The sequence below is a fragment of the Anser brachyrhynchus genome, assembly GCF_964034855.1.
Source record: "Anser brachyrhynchus genome assembly, chromosome: 4".
Taxonomy (NCBI): Eukaryota; Metazoa; Chordata; class Aves; order Anseriformes; family Anatidae; genus Anser; species Anser brachyrhynchus.
Genome location: NC_137698.1, coordinates 69,464,431 through 69,487,211, shown reverse-complemented (window position 1 = coordinate 69,487,211; position 22,781 = coordinate 69,464,431). Strand labels below are relative to the sequence as shown.

At 35.7% G+C, this 22,781-nt stretch overlaps 1 protein-coding gene across 3 annotated transcripts in view; it reads left to right on the top strand.

Moving 5' to 3' along the window:
- Positions 1 to 22,781, top strand: part of HTT (huntingtin) — an 83,103-nt gene that overhangs the window by 51,330 nt on the left and 8,992 nt on the right. For 2 of the 3 annotated variants that reach the window (XM_080590565.1, XM_080590564.1), the window contains 21 exons: positions 2,520 to 2,727; positions 3,924 to 4,065; positions 5,023 to 5,202; positions 6,190 to 6,366; positions 6,604 to 6,680; positions 7,891 to 8,029; positions 8,545 to 8,667; positions 11,391 to 11,604; positions 11,808 to 11,953; positions 12,492 to 12,669; positions 12,948 to 13,043; positions 13,877 to 14,064; positions 15,250 to 15,376; positions 16,519 to 16,619; positions 17,306 to 17,460; positions 17,818 to 17,957; positions 18,138 to 18,220; positions 19,098 to 19,228; positions 19,426 to 19,555; positions 20,283 to 20,438; positions 21,927 to 22,117. In XM_080590565.1, coding sequence (XP_080446691.1) covers positions 2,520 to 2,727; positions 3,924 to 4,065; positions 5,023 to 5,202; positions 6,190 to 6,366; positions 6,604 to 6,680; positions 7,891 to 8,029; positions 8,545 to 8,667; positions 11,391 to 11,604; positions 11,808 to 11,953; positions 12,492 to 12,669; positions 12,948 to 13,043; positions 13,877 to 14,064; positions 15,250 to 15,376; positions 16,519 to 16,619; positions 17,306 to 17,460; positions 17,818 to 17,957; positions 18,138 to 18,220; positions 19,098 to 19,228; positions 19,426 to 19,555; positions 20,283 to 20,438; positions 21,927 to 22,117 — 3,082 coding nt within the window. Of the gene's footprint in view, positions 1 to 2,519; positions 2,728 to 3,923; positions 4,066 to 5,022; positions 5,203 to 6,189; positions 6,367 to 6,603; positions 6,681 to 7,890; positions 8,030 to 8,544; positions 8,668 to 11,390; positions 11,605 to 11,807; positions 11,954 to 12,491; positions 12,670 to 12,947; positions 13,044 to 13,876; positions 14,065 to 15,249; positions 15,377 to 16,518; positions 16,620 to 17,289; positions 17,461 to 17,817; positions 17,958 to 18,137; positions 18,221 to 19,097; positions 19,229 to 19,425; positions 19,556 to 20,282; positions 20,439 to 21,926; positions 22,118 to 22,781 lie in introns of those variants that run through there. The other variant, XM_080590566.1, reaches the window with a different exon arrangement.

Below are 22,781 nucleotides of genomic sequence, written 5' to 3'. Positions count from 1 at the left end.
TTTCTTTTGTCCTCTTCTGAGAGATTTTGAGTGCTGCAGTAGAGAGTTAGAGTATACTTGGATGCCTTGGAAAGAGATCCTATTTACTAAATAGTCTACAATCTTTCCCAAACTGTAAGAGCAGGGTTATATTTAAACATGATAAATGTTTTCTCTTGGTTAAAGTCTTTTAAGAGAGCATTTTCTAATCTGTGTCACTTAAAATAATAGTGGTGTTATTTCATTTAACTCTTTCAGTGGCATGCTTTTTCTTTTTGTTTCCAAAACATATTCTGCCTTAAAGTGGCTGGTAATATTCTGGAGGGCAAATGTATTGCTAACTACTGTTCTTGATAACTCTGGCACTCTAGACAACCTCATCATCTCTCCAGTGGCTTATTACTGGTACTTTCTGTTGCCATATTTTCCACTCTAGCACCATAAATTTCTTGCTAAATTTTCTGTTTGTTGGTAAAAGGTATAAAGCATCTCTCCTGACCACATTCCTTGAAAGCCTTTGCACCTTTTGCTTGGTCGAGAATATAAGTTTGAGTTCTTCACGTTGTCCATACAGCTCACATCATCACTTTGTTGCAGATCTTGGATTATAGTAGTTGGCTGCAACTTAAAAGGTGTTGGCACAAATCCCTGATCGTTCATAGGCTTCCTTGGATGTTGCACAAATCACTGCGTTCTACAGGCCCGTCTGTAAAATGGGAGTTACGATCCTTCCCTACTTAGATGTGAATAACAAAAAAGGGAATACTAAATACCTCTGTTAATACAAACACAGAATCATGTTAAATGTTTCAACGCCCTCTAATTTTTTCTTTCCAAGCTCCTCCCATGGAGTTCAGTTATAAACTTCTTTCTTGGTGAAAAGCTTTGTTCTGGTCCTGTCATTGCTACCAGCTGCTTCTTGCAGCTCTGAATGTAGTGAGTGATCACTCTTATTTTTCCATGTGCTTGCTACTATTGTAGTTACTGTTTAAGTACTGTAACAGGCACATGTGTATCATTAACTGCTGTTAACTGAGAAATATTTGAAATGCAGATTATAACAAATAGCCTATGCCAAAGTGATTTGGAGTAAATGTTTAAATGGGAATGAGCCAGGACCAATGAAATTAGAAAATCAAGCTGGTGATTGAAATCAGGGAAGTGGGTACTTCAGCAGTAGGAGCTGGCTATAAAGGAAAGGGAAGGCTCAGCTACTTCTGTACAAACTGGCTTCCAAGCTGCACTAGTTCTTGCCAAAAAATTATGTAGAAACTTTCATGCAAAATTAAAATTAAATATTAAAATATTTATGCAAAGCACCAGGATACGTGTGTTGCATGATCATTAGAAATGGATTTAATCTAATACTACAAATCCACTCTAAGTACTAATCGTATTGTGGTTACCTTATGCGGTGTTACAGAGTAGAAGTAGTGTTGTTCAGACATATGAGCTGTATCTTCATGTCTTAGCATTTTCTTTCAGGTTTAGGCTTAGGTTTAATTAAGTGCCTGATTTTGTACTACTTGGCTGTTGTTCAGTTAAAGACTTTCTAATTTTATTTCTCTTTAAGTTATATCCTGCTAACTACAGCTGCACCTTATTGTGACTTGTGTTTGGGAACATAGACTACGGTCTTCTCTCATTTTTAACTGCTATTGGATCCACTACTTGGATGTCTTGTCTTATCTTCTCACTCATTATAGTTTTTCTCAGAATGTAAGCATTGCTGACTGCTGTATATGCAATTATAAGAAGCTACCGTATTAGAAATTAAAATTTCCAGTGTGCTACTTTGAAGTACAATAGAAATAAAAAGTGTATGGATAAAGTGAAGTCGTCATATAACTTCAGACAACTTTGTCTCCATTTTCCTTCTTTTCCCTTCCTTCATTTGGTATATGAATAAAGAAGTATCAAGTCAGAAAGCAAAATTCAGCTTCTGTGTTAAGAGTTCAGTATGCAGGGCAGTGACTTTTCATCACTTTAAAAGAAGTACTTTTTATACTTCAGAATTTGGATGGAAGGTTGAAAGTTGAGTTTCAAATAAATATATTTGGGAACTCCTCAGCTGATGCAGGAAACTTGTAAGTGATCTTCCTTAATGTGTGCAATAGTAGTTTTAGCATGGTGTTTATTTAGGATTTCTGTGTTTTACTTTATAAAGAAAAAATATCCTGGTCTGTAATTGAAAACCTTTACCAAATTTAAAAGTATGTGTTAGATAAACCTTTTGATGTATGACAGATAAAAAGTTGACTATACGTTTCACTACATTTATAGTCTTATCTAAAGCATTGTTTCAGACTGGGAGTTGGTTACTGCTGGTTCACACACTGCCCTTGGGCAAACTGCATGACCTGCCTTACAATTCTGTTTAAAAAACAAAATCAACAACAACAATGCAGAGTACACCTTCTTTTCAGGAATGGTACTGGCTTATGAAACAGCTTTTCTCTTCTCAGGGTACCCTAAAAATTTTGAAACTTCAGAATTCAGACAAGAGTATAGTTACTCTAATATGCTTTTATTCTTTTCAGGGATGTTCAGAAGAATCACAGCTGCAGCCACCAGGCTTTTTACAGGAGATGGATCCGATGGTAGTTTCTACACCCTTGAAAGCTTGAGTGACCTTGTTCAGTCCATGATTCCCACACATCCTTCCTTAGTTCTTCTCTGGTGTCAGATCCTGCTTCTTGTCAATTACACCAACTACAACTGGTGGTCAGAAGTGCATCAAACTCCAAAGTAAGATTTTTTGATCCCTAAAAATAGTAGCATGTCTCTTGGTTGTATTTGGTACAACTGTATAAAAAAAACACAAACTAGTTTTTAATCTGCTAAGCTTGTCAACTGTTGAATAGTACTATCTAGATTCTGAGATAGGTAGTTCTGCGTTTATTTTGTACATATGTGTATTTACATACTGTCTGTTCTGGCAGTATGTCTTTCGAACTAAGGAAGTGCATCCTGTGTTCAGTTGTTCCTCAAAAGATCCGTCAGGGAACCTCTACGCTTTGAAGGCTATAAAACTCCCATCTGTGTAAAATTCCTATCTGTATACTTTAATTATGGAAATAGCTGTAACAAAATATTCAATATAGCAGGTTTCATGCCTCTATGGAGACTTCTTATTTCACCTTCTAGCAGATATCATCTGCACTGGCTGATTATACGCTGATGTGTTTATGTAAGTGTGTCTGATCAGTAAGTTCAAGGTACATCTGTCATCTCTGTCAGTTGGTCCAGCACTAAATGTTAAAACATACTGTCAGCACTGTGCTGATTCATTATAAAGTGACATTAGTAGTAATGTCACTTAACATGAGTTGCCTGATATTCAGAAATCTTGTCTAAAATTGTGAACTTTTGGTGTGAGGTTGGGTCACCCCCCGTCAGACACTTCTGATGTGAGGATGATCCCTCCTTTGGGTGTAAGGTGGGATCACTATGTAGGTGGGTGGGTATCCCTCCATAAACTGTAGAGGGAGATTAAAAACTGAGAGAAATTTCTGATGTTTGTGCAGTGAATGTTAGGGAAGTTTAATTTTGATTTACAACATGAATGGATCAGTACTTTGAAAGAGAAGTGCTCAAATGTGAGATTCTGACTTCATGGTGTGAAGAAACACAAAATTATGTTGTGTTACTCTACCAGAGATGCAATAGACCATATTTTTCTCTTAAATAACCTGTTTAGTTCTTCAGACTGTTTAGTTCTTCAGACTGTTCAAAGAAGCAACGAACACTGACCGAAAAGTAGTACTACAATTGTTAGAAAGTAAAGAGTGATGAAAAGCAAGGTGTCTATTTCAAAGCAGTATTGTTAAAATGAAATTTCTGGGAAAATAAGTACTATATAAAGGCTTCTTACTGGTAGATTATTCCAAATTTTTTTAATGTTTCAATAGCCATAGTAATAAAATATAATGTGCTTCTTGCAGGAGACACAGTCTGTCTACTACTAAATTACTTAGCCCTCAGATATGTGGAGACAGTGATGAATCAGATTCAGAATCTAAACGCGGCATGTGCAATCGAGAGATAGTGAGAAGAGGAGCACTCATTCTTTTCTGTGACTATGTTGTAAGTTTTGAATTATGAATTTTGTAACTGCAGTTGTGAGTTATTAGGCTGACAGTTTTTTATTACTGGTATGCATCAACTGAGTCTGGTTCACGAGTGAAAACTGAGGACTTGTGAAACTAATGATTTCATTTTCAGGGGGCACTTCTGTAAGATCAGGTATGATCTCGTTTGGAATTTTTTTCTATTCTGAACTAATTCTCATGGGGCTTGTCTAAGGATGCTTAGTAGGTTATAGAACAATCTGCTGGGTATTGCATCGATTACTTGTGAGTTGCTAGGAACATACTAAGAAATGTTAGATTTCCCAACATTAGTAGTAACAGCACAGTTTCTGATAGACGACATTGAACCTCTGACGAACGGGCACCTCTGAAATGACCTTCGCAATTTACTTGTTTCTAACCTGGGTTTTTAGAATCATAGAATGTCTTGAGTTGGAAGGGACCCATGAGAATCATTGAGTCCAACTCCTAGCTCCATATAGGACTACTTAAAAATTAATTTTTTAATTTTTTGAGAGCATTGTTCATATGCTTCTTGAACTCCAGCAGTCTCAGTGCCCTAACCACTTCCCTGGGGAGCCTGTGCTAGTGCCTGGCCACCCTATCAGTGAAGAACCTTTTCCTAATATCCAGTCTAAACCTCTCCTGATGCAACTTCGTGCCATTCCCTTTTAGCGTAATAAATTCCCATTTATTGTAATGATATTAGAAAAGATTATTACAAGTTCATCATGACACTCTTAATTTGCCATGAGTTCAAAAGCATTTGAAAAAAACTGTCATGTAAAAAATAATGATGGCAGTATTACAATATAGACACTTTACACTGTTATTTTAAAACAGTTACTGGAATTATGTATGAAAAACTTCATGTGTCAGGTAAGATTTTTAGTAATTAAACACTAACCCTGCGTATTACTGGAATCAGATTTTAATTTTGTTTCCCTTTTAGTGTCAAAACCTACATGATTCAGAACACTTGACCTGGCTTATTGTGAATCATGTTCAAGACTTGATTAATCTGTCCCATGAGCCTCCAGTACAAGACTTCATTAGCGCTGTTCACAGGAATTCAGCAGCCAGTGGTCTCTTTATCCAGGCCATTCAATCACGGTGTGAGAACCTTGCAGCTGTGAGTTTAACTTTGCTTTTTTTTAAGAATAAAGCCACTTATCAGTTCAAGTTAAATTGAAATATAAGTATGCAAATTCTGACATTTCTTGGTCATTTATCAATTTATAATTTTATTTTTGAAGTCATTTGTAAAAAATACAAACAATGAACCTTAGAATATATTAGCCATTTCAGTGTCAGATGTGTTCCTATCCATCAAATCTATAAATTCAAGTAGAGTTGGCTAAGCTGCTTTTCTTCCTTTTTGGATATTATTCTGCATAATAAATATATTAATCTGCATAATAAATATGAGGGGCAAATTAAAGCTCTAGCTTTCATCTTTGATTTCAGTACCTTGGTTGCATGAATAACTACTAGTAACTACAGAGTTGGGAACAGGAACTAGTTCATCTTCATAGGCCCTAACGACATGAAAATGATTACAAGCTCATGCCTTCCCCAGCTGATCTGCGTCTCTTGATGAGGGACATATTGCTTCAGAAATTCAGTGTATGATTTCTGTTTATTATTTTAGTTTCCAATTTAAAAGGAGCTGATGATGATTTATAGGGATGTAAGGTTGTATGCATCACTCTTAAGCTTAGGAACTCTCTCAGTGGGAGTAGTACTTCCTGGACTTCCTCTAGGAGGTAGTGGTGGGAGTTTCTTGAACAACCTGGTAAAGTTGCTTCTCTCTTCCTGTTGTCTATGGACAAGTCTACTGTAACTACATTAGTGCCTTAGGCATGTGAGTAAAATACCTAAAAGTTAGATGAGATTCATTCAGTCGTTATATTGGTCAGCTAGTTGTCTGCTGCTGTTCTTTTCTGTAAATATCTTTCTCATTAGCGTTAACAGCTTTGTATTCTAATTGATTTTTTTGTTTCAACACTCTATTTAATCCTACTAGATATGTAGGATTATTAGATATGTTAGATATGTAACTAATATTAGATATTGTCAGATATGTAACTTACCTTTTTTGTCTTCTTTCATCATTTAGCCTACAACTCTGAAGAAGACTTTACAGTGCTTAGAGGGGATACATCTCAGCCAGTCTGGGGCTGTCTTAACGTTGTATGTTGATAAGCTTCTGTGTACTCCATTCCGTGTGCTTGCTCGCATGGTTGACACACTGGCTTGCCGTCGGGTAGAAATGCTTTTGGCTGCAACTTTACAGGTAAAGATAAATATATTCATTTGCAAATCAGTTTGCGTAGTAATAGTAATATAATCAAATGTAATATTTAAACGTCTTGATGTATTTTAATTTAAGTGATTTCGGTGGAAAACAACACTAATATATGAATGATTGCATTTAACTTTATCTGCATTTGAATTTCCTAATCTGTTCAAAGTACATATGGGTAGCTTACTGATTTTTGTCCTGTAAAATTCTTGTGACTCTTTCCTATAGAACAGCATTACTCAGTTACCAGTTGAAGAACTGGATAGAATTCAGGAATACCTTCAAAACAGTGGATTAGCAACAAGGTAAATAATACCAGTACATGTTTAGATGTCAAGCTAAGCAATGTTCTAGTAGCAAATACGATTTTTTTTTGGTAAGGTAAGATAGTGAATTCTGTTTGGAGGTAAAAACAGAAGTAAAGTCTCATTTGAGAGGTATGCATATTTTGACTCAAGGACTGTTGTGTTGGTTGTTTAATTCTTAAATATATCACAAAATCAAGAAAGCCAAAGGCTCACAGACATCAAATTCTCTTCTCTACCCCATCCCATTCAGAATTTAACTTTTTAGAGAAAGTCACCCCAAATTAATTCTTTGGCAAAGGTTACATTACTGAAAGCAACTTTATCTTTCTCAGACTTTTGCAGAATTTTGTCAGTCCAAGATGTTTGTAGTTTTTTTCAGACAACTGTGATAAAATACTTAACCTCTCAGCTTTTTAAAAGTGAAATATTATTACAAAATGGAGTAAATGATACAATTCTTGCAAAAACCGTATTTGATGTTGGAGAGAGTAATAGAATCTTCCTGATGTCATTGCTGTTTGCGGTTAATATCTGTTCGCTGAAATAGGAAATAAAAGTAGAGGGAAAGAATATAAAGCTCAAAACCCAAGATGGCAGTAGATTGATAGTAGAGTACCTTTCTAGGTAAGATTAGATTTAGCTTAAAAATAAAAAAATAAAAATCCGAAGTCTCCAAATGACTTTGAGGTACATGCTTTTGATAGCAGTACTGGAATCAGAAAAATAAACAAAAACCTTTAGATGGCAGTGGCTTTTAAATCCACAAAGTGAAATTCTTAATCTTGTATTTAAATTAAATTTTACTATATTCTCCATTTTCTTACAGAAGTGGATTCTTATTTGGTATCTCTTAGAATATATTCATCTGCAGTCAGATTTGTACATTAAATTTAATTCTTCTTTTTCAATAAAAATATTTACTGCATAAAGTAATTGAACAACTTGTATTTTATGCATAAGCATTTACAAGTTCAAAATCTGTATCAATTTAATTCTTTATTGTTGGTGGTATGGAGTTCATTTGTTTTGGTACTGGTAGCTGATGAAGTTTGCAGTTACGCATTATGCAAGTGCATGTATCCAACAAAGAACTTATGACCCTAGTGCTTTTCTCTCACAGAATTAGGAGTAGTTCACTGTATTTGTTTCTAGTTTTAGATGATTTATGAAACTAAGTTAGATCTTTGATATGTTCTTCTGTTTTCAGACACCAAAGACTTTACTCGCTCTTGGATAGGTTTCGACTTATGGTAGCACCAGACACAACTAGTCCTTCACCTGTGGTTACCTCACACCCACTAGATGGAGAAGGCCAACCAGCTTTAGAGAATGTAGTTCTAGACAAGGTAAGATTATATTTGGAAATTTCTTTGCGTAAAGAATCTTTTGCTCCTTGCAAAATATTTGGCCAACGATTCTTCCTTTATTACAGTATTTTTTTTTCCTATTACTGTCGTGTTTGACTGCACAACAGAAGTTATCAGTAGGTGTAACAGGGGTTAGGTTATTTTCTAGACACTTTCATCAGCTTTACAATCCTGGTATATCTGTGCTATATGCTAAACTTTATTTTACCTTGTTTGATGTCCAGCCTCCACGGAAATAGACAATTTTCCAAGGATATCTATTTGTCTGTTTTAAGATGGTTCATTCATCTGTTACCTGTTTTGCTTTTTCTCATGTTTTTCTTATTGCTGTTTTTGTAGTTTCTTTGCTTTTTTCTTTTTCTTGACATTAATGTGGCCTATTTATCTCTTAAAAGGACCACAATTCAATGCCAGCATGCAATTTTCCCCCGCCCCTCAAAATGTTATTTTCTGAAAACAAATACGTACTAAATTTATTTTTTCAATTATTAAAGGACTGGTATGTGTCACTAGTGAGGTCGCAGTGTTGCATCAAGTCAGACTCAGCACTACTAGAAGGTGCAGAACTGGTAAATAGGATTCCTCAGCCTGACCTAAACTCCTTCATGACCTGCAAGGTAACTTTTTTGTCAGATAGATCTGAATCAGATGAATATGTTGTAATAAAATACGTCTCATGTTCTAATTGGTAGTATTAATAGACTAGGTTCTTTAAATATAAGCGTTTCAAATTTATATGATACTGGTAGTTGATATTCTTAATTTTATTTCATTTGGGAAACTAAACACTGAATATTTTTCAATTGTCTTTAGCAATGCTGTTGATATTAGTTTTCTAATACTACAGGTTGGATGTATAGAGTGGAAATGAAGGTTAGTTTATATATTACAATAACAAAAATCCACAGTTTTATCACTTTACATAATTTTCTCATTTTGTCATACGGTCTTTTACAATGCCAGATGCTTCTGAAATCTTTATCTGTGCTAGCTGACTTGTAATATGGCTCTAACAGGCCACAGAGAGTAAATATGTCATGAAGTACAACTAGGTTTTCTGAGAATATATTTTGCTTGAATTCTGTCCAGTACATTTGCTGCTGGTATGCAGAAATAATAGTGGGAAGCCATTTTTGAATAGATTTTACGCTTTCTCATTTTGAGAAGAAACATGGTTAGTATTCAAATATCAATGGTGTGGAGTTTGAAAGGTGTAGTTTATCTTTCTAACTTCTTTTAGAATTTAAAATTCAATTTACTAGAGTTATTCCAGGGGCAGACAATAAAACTTGTAAACTAAATTGTGACTTGCCATTTTATTTTCAAGTTTATTTATTTCTATTTGTTTTAAAGAGGAAATGTAAGATTTCTGTGATGTTTGTGAATTGATGATAGTAGTTGTTCTTCTACCAGGTCAAGTATGGCAGACAGTGACTTGTCCAAACATGTATGTGAAATAACTGATAGAGCTTGCACTTTTCAGCCCTGTGCTCAACTACTCATATTTCTGCCAAATTTTAATATTGTGAGCTGAATTGCTAGCTGTTTACCTTGATATAGTTTGGAAAGTTCCAGCAAAAGTGGTTTGGGAACTTCAGAGAATAAGGTTGGGGAAAAGGGAAAAAAGGGAAATGGGTTAAGTTTTTAGGCAGAAGACAGTAGGTTATTTTATACTTTGCATATCAGAGATATAAATTCTCTGGGACGTACTGTCAGCAAAAGGTCCCTTTTTGTCCCCATTGAGGAATTTGCAGTTTGTTTATGATGAAATCTTCTGAAGAATCAATCTCATAGACTCACAGAATGGTTTGGGTTAGAAGGGACCTTAAAGATCATCTAGTTCCCACCCGCCTGCCATGGGCAGGGACACCTCCCACCAGATCAGGTTGCCCAAAGCACTTCCAGGGATGGGGCATCCACAGCTTCTCTGGGCAACCTGTTCCACTGCCTCACAACCCTCTGAATGAAGAATTTCTTCCATATACCTAATCTAAACCTACCCTCTTTTTGTTTAAAACCATTACTCATTGTCCTATCACCACACGCCCTGACAAAGAGTCCCTCCCCAGCTTTCCTGTAGCCCCCTTAAGGTACTGGAAGACTGTTATAAGGTCTCCTGGAGCCTTCTCTTCTCCAGGCTGAACAACTCCAACTCTCTCAGCCTGTCTTCATCAGAGAGGTGCTCCAGCCCCTTTATCATCCTCGTGGCCTTCTCTAATAGGTCCATGTCCTCCTTGTGTTGGAGGGCCCCAGAGCTGAATGCAGGGCTCCAGGTGGGGTCTCACGAGAGCGGAGTAGAGAAGGAGAATCACCTCACTTGACCTGCTGCTTTTGATGCAGCCCAGGATATGGTTGGTAAACTCACATTGCCAGCTCATGTTGAGCTTCTCATCAACCAGCATGCCCAAGTCCTTCTCATTGGGGCTGCTCTCAATTCATTCTCCATCCAGCCTGTATTTGTGCTTGGAATTTCCCTGGCCCAGGTGTGAGACCTTGTGTTTGGCCTTGTTGAATTTCACGAGGTTCGCACATGCCCACTGCTCAGGCCTGTCAAGGTCCCTCTGGATGGCATTTCTTCTTTAGAGCGGGGCAGCCGCGCCATGCAGCTTGGTGTCATCAGCACTGTCTGTGGTGTCAATCACACTGTCCATGTCACTGGCAAAGTTGTTAAACAACGCTGGTCCCAATACTGACTCCTGAGGAACACCCCTCATCACTGATCTCCACTTGGACATTGAGATGTTGACTGCAACACTTTGAGTGCAACCATCCAGCCACTTCCAGCAAGTTGTCCATTTGTCAAATCCTTGTTTCCAATTTAGAGACAAGGATATCATGGGGGACAGTGTCAAATGCTCTGCACCAGTCCAGGTAGATGGGGTCAGTTGCTTTTCCCCTATCCACCAGTGCTGTAAATGCTGTTATAGAAGGTCACCAGATTTGTCAGGCACAATTCTGCCCTTAGTGAAGCCATGTTGGCTGTCACCAATTGCCTTATTTTCCGTATGCCTTACCATTGTTTCCATTATAGCAAAAACTTGTTTGGCACCGATTCTTGAAGATTTCATATATACAGGTCATCAGAGCTTTATTCACATATTCTGAAAACATGTACTGAATATATTGTTTTTCCTTTCCACCCCAGCATATTGGTGTTTAGAAATTAAATAGAACCTTAATTATGGTGTTGTTACATAACATAACAGAGTGGCGGTCTTATAAGTTAAGTTAATAAACTATTAATTTACCACTATATTAATTTGCCAGAATAGTTCCATCAAATTACTTAGATTCTCTTTAAAAGCAATTTCTTTACTTTTTATTTACTGTTTGATTTCAGGAATTCAACCTAAGCTTGTTAGCGCCTTGTTTAAGCCTTGGTATGAATGAAATCTCAAGAGACCAGAAGAGTAGCCTCTTCGAAACATCTCGGAGGGTAACTCTGGATCATGTGTCTACCACTGTACTAAACCTTCCTGCCAACCACCAGGTTTTCCAACCAGTATTGCCAACTGAGCCATCAGCCTACTGGAAAAAGCTAAGCGATATCTTTGGTAATAGAAATAGTGGTCTTCTTAAGTGTATTCTCTTCTCTGCAAAGGTAGTTTACAGATACCTAGTCAGTTCATGAACTTTTTTAAAAAAAATAAAAAAAATCAAGATACTTGGCATAAAAGTGCCTATGAAATAATTCTGAAAAATATTTGTTGATGGGAAAAATTCAAACTGTTAGATTTCATTCAGTCTTGTCTTCTAGGAGATGAGGTGATCTATCGGTCAGTGATGACACTTTGTCGTGCTCTGGCTCAGTATTTGTTGTTACTCTCAAAACTACCAACCGGTCTTCGTGTTCCTCCTGATAAAGAGGATGATATCCTGAAATTTGTGGTTATGTCAGTAGAGGTAAGAAACTAAACCATAAATAAAGATGTGATGAAATATTGGTAGAGGAAGCAACTTTGACTTAAATTGATCACCGTGGAGTGACTTTTGATCTGAACAACTTTCTTGTCTTACTGTAGAAGTTTATTCAGTGGTTATTTTACTTGACCTGTGATAGAAAATTCAGTTGGCTTATGGGGCAAGGGTAGCTTTTTACGAGAAGAGGTTGACTGAATGATGGAATGATCTTGGCATTTGGGAGAAATGCCCAGCACTTTTTGGACGTTGAATAGAAAAGGTTTTTCTTTGACTTTTTTACTTTTTTTTTTTTTGACCTGTTTATTTTGTTGTTTGTTTTGTTTTTTTTTCCCATTTAATACTCATTTTTTTGTAGTTTTCTGCTTTCTTAGAAAAGAAACATATTCTATACTATTTGCTAATAAGAGCCTTACTTATTCCTGTTTAAAAGAAAATAAAGCAGAAAAAAACCCAGCTTTCAGCTTTAAATTCATGTATTGGGAGAATTTGATTTTAATGGGAAATTTTTACTTTTCCTTAGGCATTATCATGGCGTTTAATGCATGACCAGCTTCCACTAAGTATAGATCTTCAAGCTGCTCTGGATTGTTGCTGTCTGACATTACAGCAGCCTAACCTCTGGAATTTGTTGGCTTCTGCAGTTAATGTAACATATGCTTGCTCCTTAATTAACTGCATTAGGTTTATTATAGAAGCAGGTGAGTCCCCTTTGAACACCTATGAAAAAAATTCCTTAGTAAATTCATTCATCACTGCTAGGTGTCTGGAATGTTTCTTGTGAATCTTTTCTAGTTATTTCTTTGACAACTTTATTTTTACTATTTTAATTTCACATTTAAAATTTTGTGTTCACTTTTGAACTTAGCAGATTCCTTGAAAATGTAAACATGCAATGCTACTGTGTGGTTTTGAGGAGGAAAAAATGTTATATGAGATATATAATGCCTATCTTTTAAATATTTTTGTCTTACTTCAGTTGCAGTTGAACCTGGAAATCAACTTCTTAGTCCTGAAAGAAAGAAGAATACTTCAAAAGGCTTAAATGAGGATGAAGTTGATTCAAACACACAGAGTAAGTACACAGTGAATTCTATTTTTGATGAAAAAACTGTAGTTCCCCTTTCAATAACTAAATTTTTTAACAATAGGAGTCTATCTGAGAGCTTACTATTTTTTGATAAATGCTTATTTAAAATGTCAACTTATATTTAATATGTATAATTTTTGTCCTGAAAGCTAAACATTAAAGGAGATTCTTTTTTTGGGGGGTCCTGTCAGCTGTTCAGCATGCAGCAGACTGAGCTTTTTAGAGTGGTGTAGGATTTCTAAATTTCATGTGGAGACGTAGAATCTATCTACTAATGCTTCTGATATAAATGGCAAATTGGTTATTTGCCTTTCTGCTGTATAGGAGTACTGTATTGGGGCAAATGTCAAACGTAGTCCACAAGAGTGGACAGTATTTTTTTTCTATTTTCAGTTATGCTGGTGTAGATTAAGAGACCAGTTCCACCTACAGAAATGACGCTGCTTATCAGATCTAGAATAGAGCCAGTTATGAAAATCTTTTTTATAAGATAGATGAGTTTGGTCAATTTTAATTGTAAGAAATGCACTATTCAGTGTGGCTTGCTGGGGTTAGGAAACTGGCATATCTGCTCTGCTGGCAGATGTCAGCTGTCGGTATTCTCCAGCATTGAGACAGGCAAGCAACATTTTGCAGAGAGGGTGGTAGTAGTAGTCTTTAACCAGATGAAGTCTTGTATAACATTTTTGTCCTACATCCTCTTTGTCCTTAGTCAACATATTCTTTAATTAAGCGTTCTTGGTTTTTTCTGTATGATTTTAACTGGTGTGTTTTGAATAGATTCATGAAACTGAATTTTTTTTTTTTTTTCTCTCAAGAAAATAAACACGTTACTGCAGCTTGTGAAATGGTAGCTGAGATGGTGGAATGTTTACAGACTGTCCTGGCTTTAGGGCATCAAAGAAACAGCAGTATCCCAGCGTTTCTGACTCCTGTCCTCAAGAATATCATCATCAGTTTAGCAAGGCTGCCTCTAGTGAACAGTTACACAAGAGTACCTCCCTTGGTATGTTTGTTTTATTTTCAGTATGTAAAAAAAAATGAATAACTTTTTGAAAAATCGAACATGGGGCTGCATTTTTTTTTTTTCAGTAGGACTTCAATATTTTGCTACTTTGATCACATAGTTTAGCTTTTTAAACGTGAAGTAGCAAAATGTTGTAAAGATATCAAATAAGAGTTATTTTGGGGTGAGAATTCTAATTAAAAAGGATTGTAGTTGTTCTTTACGTTCTTATGTGAATGAATGTCCAGGAAGTAATTAAAAGAAAAAAAATAAATAGGGATTTGGGTGCTTTATTAGGACTAATATTTCCTTCTGCTCAGCAGAATGATTTAACCCTGGAAAGAGTGCAAAATCTACACTGCTACCTTTTTTTATATCTGAATTCACAAGCTCATTTTACTCCATGCTAAGTAGCACAAAGATGCTGAGGTAGTCCTAGTGTCTGAACTAACTCAGATATTTCGTAGTGGCATGCTATGCAGATATTTCTGGATTGTATGTTACCTTTCTTTCCTAACTCATCTTGGATCCTTTGGACAAAATATTTCAACCTCTCCTTTTTGGCAGATACAATGTGGATTTAATAACACCTCGTGATTACTTTCAATGTGGTGTTAGTGAGTAAATGACTTTAAGCTGATTTTTAAAAACTTCTAAACAATTACCAGAAATGTTTTTAGGTACTTATGAAGTAAAGCAGAAGGGGGTTTTATGATCCAGATGTACAGTTTCTCAGCACTGTCTTTGTGAGGGATGTCTAAAAGTACTAATTTTAGGGATTAAGACTTTGACCACTCTTGGATGCATCTTTGTGCTTTTTCAGCCATCTGTTTTATGTGAACTGTTTTCCCTGAATTTCATCTCAGTGTATTTTTTGCATTCAACCGAGGATTCAGCTAGCACTTAGCATAACATTTTGAAACTGAAAAGTATGATGGGAACATTATTTACTTGGACATTAGGACTAAATAACTAATTCATAATGAGAAATGTGCAAAGAAAAAAAAGAAATAATGTAAAATATGCTGTATGTTAGTTATTTAATCTTTATAAGATTTTTGTGTTTGGAGAATTAGTTATTCATGTCTCATTGCATTTGAATGGTGCTATACGTTGCTACATACATAGTTGTCATATTAATGCTATTACTGTTTCGGAATAGTAATGGTCTTTATATTTTATCAGGTCTGGAAATTAGGCTGGTCGCCAAAGCCTGCAGGTGACTTTGGCACAGTTTTTCCTGAAATCCCAGTTGAGTTTCTTCAAGAAAAAGAAATCTTTAAAGAGTTCATCTATCGTATTAATACACTTGGTATGTACAAACATAAAAATGAATACAGATGGCACTTACTGAGTATTTACCTGTGTCGCAAAGTCATCAGAGTTTGGTACCATTTATTTACTATTGTTGCATATTTAGATGAGAAATAATATTTCAGAGCAGGTCAGTAATTGTGCTGTAATAATTCTTGTATTTTTCTCAATGTAGAGTGAAAATGAGAAATTACAGAAATAGAGAGAAAAAACTGTTCCAACTCTGAAGTCATTTTAGTGTGTTCTAAGAATAGCTGCCTGTTTTATGAAGCATATGCTTGATAGCATGTCTAACAATGTTTTGCTGTACTCTGCCTTTTTTATTCATGCATAGTATATAAATTGAATTTGCTGTCCCACACTCAATATTTTAAGTGAGATGCTGTAACTTTAAAGCTTCTGGGTATATAAAGGTTTACTGAGGGGGAACAGTGTGAGGCTTAAGATTTTAAGCCTTCCTTAACAGATGAGGCTGTCAATGTACCAAATTTTCCATATACTTACAAGTCTGTTTTTTTGCTTGATCTACAGGTTAATTTTTGAATGACTTGTGGTCTAGTACTGTTTTTTATTTGAACACTATAAGACCTAAGATGACATTTGCTTTTTTAGTACTTTAGGTATCATAAATATAAACTGTGGAGTACTGTTACAAAATCCTCTACAATCTATTGCTAGAAATCAGTTTGGAAAAACTTTTCAAAAGTGCTTGAATTTTATTGGCCTATTTCTAGGCAATTCATTCTGCTTTTATGGCATGAAGATTTCTTGGATCATTATGGGATTTTCTGTGCCAGTCCTCACAGGAAAGAAAGTGCAGCTTTTGGATGCTTTTCTGTATTGTGAAAGCATGATAGATCTCATTGCTTTTAAAGTTGGACAGTCAAAATATCTAAATATATGTAAGAAATAACCTGAAGAGGACCACGTGGATAATAATGTTCAGAACCCTTCTAAAGAATTCTTCGCTTTCTAAAACAGAACAGTTTAAATTCAAGCTGTGGTGATTACAAAAATGCTAAACTGAATAGGAAGAAGTATGAAAACAAATCTGTAGAAACGATGTGCTGTTTCTTTAATGTTGTTCCATGTTTAAGTTTGTATTAAGACATGAATGGCTATCTCTGAGTGTTTCCTTAGGATGGATCAGCCGTACCCAGTTTGAGGAGACATGGGCTACTTTGCTCGGTGTACTTGTAACTCAGCCTATCATAATGGACCAAGAAGAGAGCCAACAAGAGGTAATGTCATTCACTGAAAGTTTTTAAAACTAAATTTTAATTATAACTAAGAAAAAAATCCTTCTATTAATAAGCCTATCAAACAGAAAATTAGTGACCAAAATTGAGAAATTACTTCTGTTTTCAGTTCCTTGTCTTTATGTCCCCGTGAGTTCAGACACCTCTGTCAGTGGTGCTAAACACTCAATCTGTAGCATCTTGGTTTAGAAGCAACATTAGAGTAACAAATGCATCTAGATAATGATATCCATGATGCTGTTGAAAATTCACGATGAGGTTGAGTTTTATTCCTAAAAGAGATGTTAATAAAAACAGTTAACATAAAATCTCTTCAGAGAAGGATCCAGCTCAGATTTGGTCTTATTTGATGATTTGTTTCAACAGGTAAACTACTGGGTAGATGTAAACAGGGAAACTACACTTTTAAAGCTTTGAAATGGATGTTTTGAGGTTTTAATGCTGTTGGGATTAGAGAATGCATGTAGGATTTCTGAGATGGAAGGATGTGTTTCTGCTAGTTGCAGTGCTTTTTGTGCGTTTCTTATGTCAGCCAAATTTCTGAATAGGAAGAAGTTTAGTTGTCTGGCTTGCTGATTATACTTTAGTGGAAGGTAACAAACTAATACTCAGGGCTTTCAGGATTCTTTTTTTTTTCCAATTCAAATTACAGTAAGTTCATTTTACAGGAAGATACAGAGAGGACCCAAATTAATGTTCTTGCAGTACAAGCCATAACTTCCTTGGTGCTGAGTGCAATGACAATACCTGTTGCAGGCAATCCAGCAGTCAGCTGTTTGGAACAGCAGCCCCGCAACAAAGCTTTAAAAGCTCTTGACACAAGGTAATTTTTCACTTACTCTAAAATGTGTTAATTTATACTTGTGATTAATATGTAGTTACGATTAGCTTAATCTAGCAATAGCAAAAAAGTGTAGACTTGTTTTTTAACTAAGTGTATGTACAGGTAGATCTGTTTACACAGAATTCGCATGGACTTAGCTTCATGAACCTGCTGAGTTAAAAGACAATAAAAGTAATATCTAGGCAACAGAGTGCATCTCTAAACATTTCTCAGTTTTAGCATCCTTGGTAATGAAAATAAGCATACACTTATTTTCATTGTAGAGCAAGTTAGTCAGACTTGCACAAAAATGTTAAATGGAAAATCTGCTTAAATAAATTTCTTTTGGACTTTCAGGTTTGGGAGAAAGCTAAGTGTTATCAGGGGAATTGTTGAACAAGAAATCCAAGCAATGGTATCTAAGAGAGATAATATTGCTACTCATCACTTATATCAAGCTTGGGACCCCGTTCCATCACTTTCTCCTGCTACTACAGGTAGGTGCCTTTGTAGGAGTGGGGACGGATTTCTCTTATATTTAAAAAGTAGCCATGACTTTTAGGAGTTGTTAGGATAAGCTTTTAGGAATTTGACACCCCATTTACAGGAAATTAAGCCATTTTAAGATCTGTTTAGAGAAGCATATTTAAAAAAGCTTGCCTTCTGGTTTTTTATAGGTGCTCTTATCAGCCATGAAAAACTCTTACTGCAGATCAATACTGAACGAGAAATAGGAGATATGGACTATAAACTGGGACAGGTTTGTTGAAACTTTAACTTTGAGCTTTTGTTACATTTTCTTCTAATTTATGGAAATCCATTTCAGAGGCATTGCTTAGCATCAAATTTAAATGGAGGACTCTGATATTCAGAGTAGATCATAATCACGATTCCTCTCAGCCCATTAATCTGCCTCTCAGAACTTTTGCTTTTGTGTATGAGGTCTACCCATGAGGTAGCTATTGAGTTGTTCTGCTCCTCAGTCCTACGTGCTGAAGAGCCCGTGTAGTATTAGATTCAACTTCAACTATTGGATTTTATTTTGCTATTGCAAGCATGCAGTTGTCCTTAGGAAATGAAAAAATACCCCATGTAAAATAAGTATTGTTGTTTTAATCTTAAATGAATCCACTGTAGGGTTTTTTAAACTTCATAAAGAAAAATTTGAACTAAGGTTCTTTCTTCTTTATAGGGACTGAGTCACGGTACTTAACATCTTATTCTTTTCTGGTTTCAGAAGAAAGGTTAAATTGCAATTAGATATGATTTGCAGTCATTACAGTTCTTTCTGAATTATTTTCTTGCTTAATATGATTTTTACACTTTGCTCTAGATTTTGGATCTAGTATGTTGACTTTGGGTAACGCATGCATGTTTTTAGTATCTGGCTGTATCCCATGAGCACGCACTACTTTTAGCATTTTTAGCTGTATTACTGTACAATGAGTTAGTTCAACTAAAATGTTGATGAAGGTTTAAAAAAATAATAGTGTTGTGCAGTTTATGTGAATGTTTGAGGCTGTGTGTTCATTGTCTGTAATTTAAATGAAAAATGCATTGGTCTTTTAGGATTTTTTTAATTTGACTACGAAGGTGTTGAATGATGGGTTTCTTTTGTTTTTTCTTCATGTTGCAAGGTCTCTATACACTCCATATGGTTAGGAAATAATATCACTCCATTGAGAGAAGAAGAGTGGGGTGAGGATGAAGAAGATGAGAATGACATACCTGCTCCTTCTTCACCACCAACCTCTCCTATTAATACCAGGTGTCTTATGTCTCTCCTTTGACTTATCAGTCAGCTTTTCTCTCTTCGTTTGAATTTCAGTAAAGCAGCTTTATAAATTGGATGCTAGTTGAAAATAAATGAGATAAAAAATATAACCAGTAAAAATTATTTCAAACTAAGCGTTTTGGTAGGACTTAAGAATAGCCATTTTAACTCTTGCTTCTTGTGCTTTGCAGGAAGCATCGGGCTGGTGTAGATATACATTCTTGTTCTCAGTTCTTGCTTGAGCTATATAGTCAATGGATACTGCCGTCAAACCCTAGCAAGAGAACACCAGTCATTTTGATTAGTGAAGTGGTGCGATCAGTAAGTCTAAAATATTTTCTGAGTAATAATTGAGTATATGTAACCAAATGTTCAGAGTGAAGAAGTGTTTGTAAAAATCTGTTAATATGCAAGAAACGCTGTTTTTTCTTCCTTGGCAGTGGTATTGTATGGGTAGTGCAGAAGTATAACTTGCACAGCTATAGCATAGCATTTAAACTATATAAACATCTGGATTGCATATTCTGCTACTACATTACAAACACTTTATTGTCACATGACAGTCCTTTAATTGACTATTTGCAAAAAGTAAATTTCAGGATTTTGCTTATCCTATCTTCCTAAGAAAATGAAGACAAAAACAATTGATGTATAAAGGACTAAAGTGACTATTGAAGCATACAAGCAAGACTAAATGTGTCTTGATAAGCATTATGCACTAGTAACAACTGAAGGATGAAACTATCATTGTGAAAGAGTATGTGCTGTGTGTTTTGGGGTGTTTTAATACATTGTAAATAGCAACGCTCATTCGTTTTCCAGAATCATTATAGTGGATTTGGTTTTGTAAACCTTTTGGATGAAGAAAACACTAGGAGTGGGATAGATGGTGGAACTCTGCACAAGTTAACAATCGTTGTTCCAAACGTTTAAGTTGATGTTTGTGTTGAATAGGTCAGTTGAAGAGTATTTGCTGACAACTGTAAGAGAGTCAATTTTTGCTAGCTACTAATGGGCTTTTTTGTATTTGATTTTAATTTGTGTATAGCTTCTGGCAGTATCAGACTTATTTACAGAAAGGAATCAGTTTGAGATGATGTACACGACATTGACAGAATTGCGAAAGGTGCATCCATCAGAAGATGAGATTCTTGTACAGTATTTGATACCAGCCACTTGTAAAGCTGCTGCTGTTCTTGGAATGGTAAGAAATTTTCGTGGAAATTTATTGCAAAATCATGAGCCTCTAGGGATTAGAGGATGCCTATAGAACATCCTAAGTTACTAGTCCTTCATTTCTGCTGCAGAATCTGTTAGTTATGTTGTCTTTTTTTCCCGTGTAAGAGGCTGGAACAGTGCATAAAATGAATACTTAACTTGATAGTCATGTATCCCTTTTCTTTCCCTTGCTCTTGTTTTACCTCCATTGTGTCACTCCGTATTTAGGGAAAGGACATTAATGCAAGTTTGCATTGCTCTTTTTAACTATGTATATCAGAGAGGAGTAGTAGCTTCCAATGGACATTTCAGAGTGGGACTATTTGTGAAAAAAAAAACAAAACCTAACATTTCTATAAACATTGAGACTAACATAAAACTATGGATAATAGTGATAAGAAAGGTTTTGAAAGACTTAGGGGTAGGACTTGCAGTAGCTTTTGCAGCAGCACCAGTACAAGGAAAGTCTTTGCAAGAGATGCCAAACTTACCAAAGCAGCTCCAGAGATCAGCTTGTTCTGACTAAGCTGTAATTACCCACTCAGTAACTAGTAGCACTTGCCTAAAAGCAAACAGCTGAATATCTTGCTTAGTGGGAGAAAAATGAAAGGGGGGCTGAGTCCATCAAGAGTTGCTTGTTGTCCTGTGGTCAGTCATGTTGAAAATCTGCTTAAAGAGAGCAACTCTAGAGAAAAAGAGCAGGTGGAGAGCACATGCTGTAAAACTGGCCTGTGTCTTAGATAATTCATGAGTACAAGAATAAGGTAATTTCTCCTAAATACTTAGAATACACTGTAAGAAAAATAAGATTTTGCTTTTCAAAACTAACACATTTTAGAATAGTTTTTGCATGTTCTTGTAGGTTTATTGAACTTTGGTAATGGGCGGTAAAGTATCTGATGCCAGCTTAATGTTTGCAGATTAAACGCCGGAGTGATGGATAGAAAGGTGTGCAGATCTGAGTGCCAGTAGTTTTGGAGAACAAATAAATGGAGCACTGTACTGTTAGTTGAGTGGATGGCAGAGTATTCTTTTGTACACAGGCTGTAGGCATCTACCAGCCAGTTCGGTACGGAAGCATCCTTTGTAATGTAGCTGGAAAGACAGAAAATCCCATCTGTCCAAGTCCTGTATGTAAATGATCCCTAATATCACATATAGTTTACAATGCTTATCTTGTCTTTGGTTTTAAATTATGGGATAGCTTGTTTTAGCTGTAAAAAGTTAACTTGATCATCTTGTGGCATCAGTTCATTAGTAAATCTGCAAGTCATCTTTTATCAGATATATTAATCTTGTGTGATTGATTCAAAGTACTGTTTTAAGCTAGCATCTGTTTCATGACAATCTTGCATAAATTGTTAGCAATAATAATTAGCAATGTAATTTTTTAACAATTTTTTCCCAAGAATTTCCAAGTGGCAGGACTCACTGGTATTGACTTCTAATGAGTAATTTTCTTTGTGTGTATTAGGATAAAGCTGTGGCTGAACCAGTAAGTCGACTGCTGGAATCCACTCTAAGGAGTACCCACATGCCAAGTCGAATTGGAGCTCTGCATGGAATTCTTTATATCCTTGAGTGTGACTTGCTTGATGAGACGGCGAAGCAGCTCATTCCAATTATCAGCGATTATTTGCTCTCCAATTTGAGAGGAGTAGCACAGTAAGTTTTTTTTCCCTTCCCACCATCTCCTTCATTTAAAACAAACAAAACCTCCCCTGTTTTACATTAAGTGAAAGAAATACATGTGTAGAAATATACTGGCTTATTTTAGTCTGGTGCTTAAAAACTAACAAAAAAAGAAAACTTTATTAAGATTTTTAGGGTTGCCTTGTTGGAACTTGAAAAACTAGCTTCTCTTGCAGTGTTACTGTTTCTACTTCTGACTGGAACTGTTGCATGTTTGTGTGAACAAAAAGACTTGCTGTTGTCAGTACATTTTAAAGCAGGTTGTTGCATAAAACAGCTTAAGTTTTGTCAGTTTCATTGAAACCTTGCAAATGAATTGTAGCTGTTTTTATGTTCGATTTACAGAAGTAAAAACATATTTGAGGGTAGGAAAACAGTTTGAAAGCTCAGATTTTTTGGTAAATTGTGTTCCCTAAACCTTACCTTACTCTTCTGTTAAAAAGCATACTCTTTGAATGAGACTTGCAAGATCAGTAATGAACTGTGTTTTTCTTCTAGACAAGTCAAGCAATGTTGGCTTGTAACTATATAGCTGAAAAAAATTGGGGGAGTGTTAGGCCAGCTTTCCATGAAAACTAGTGCGCTCTTATACGGCATGTGGCAATTTTGTGCAAATCACTTGTTGATACTTCGTAAT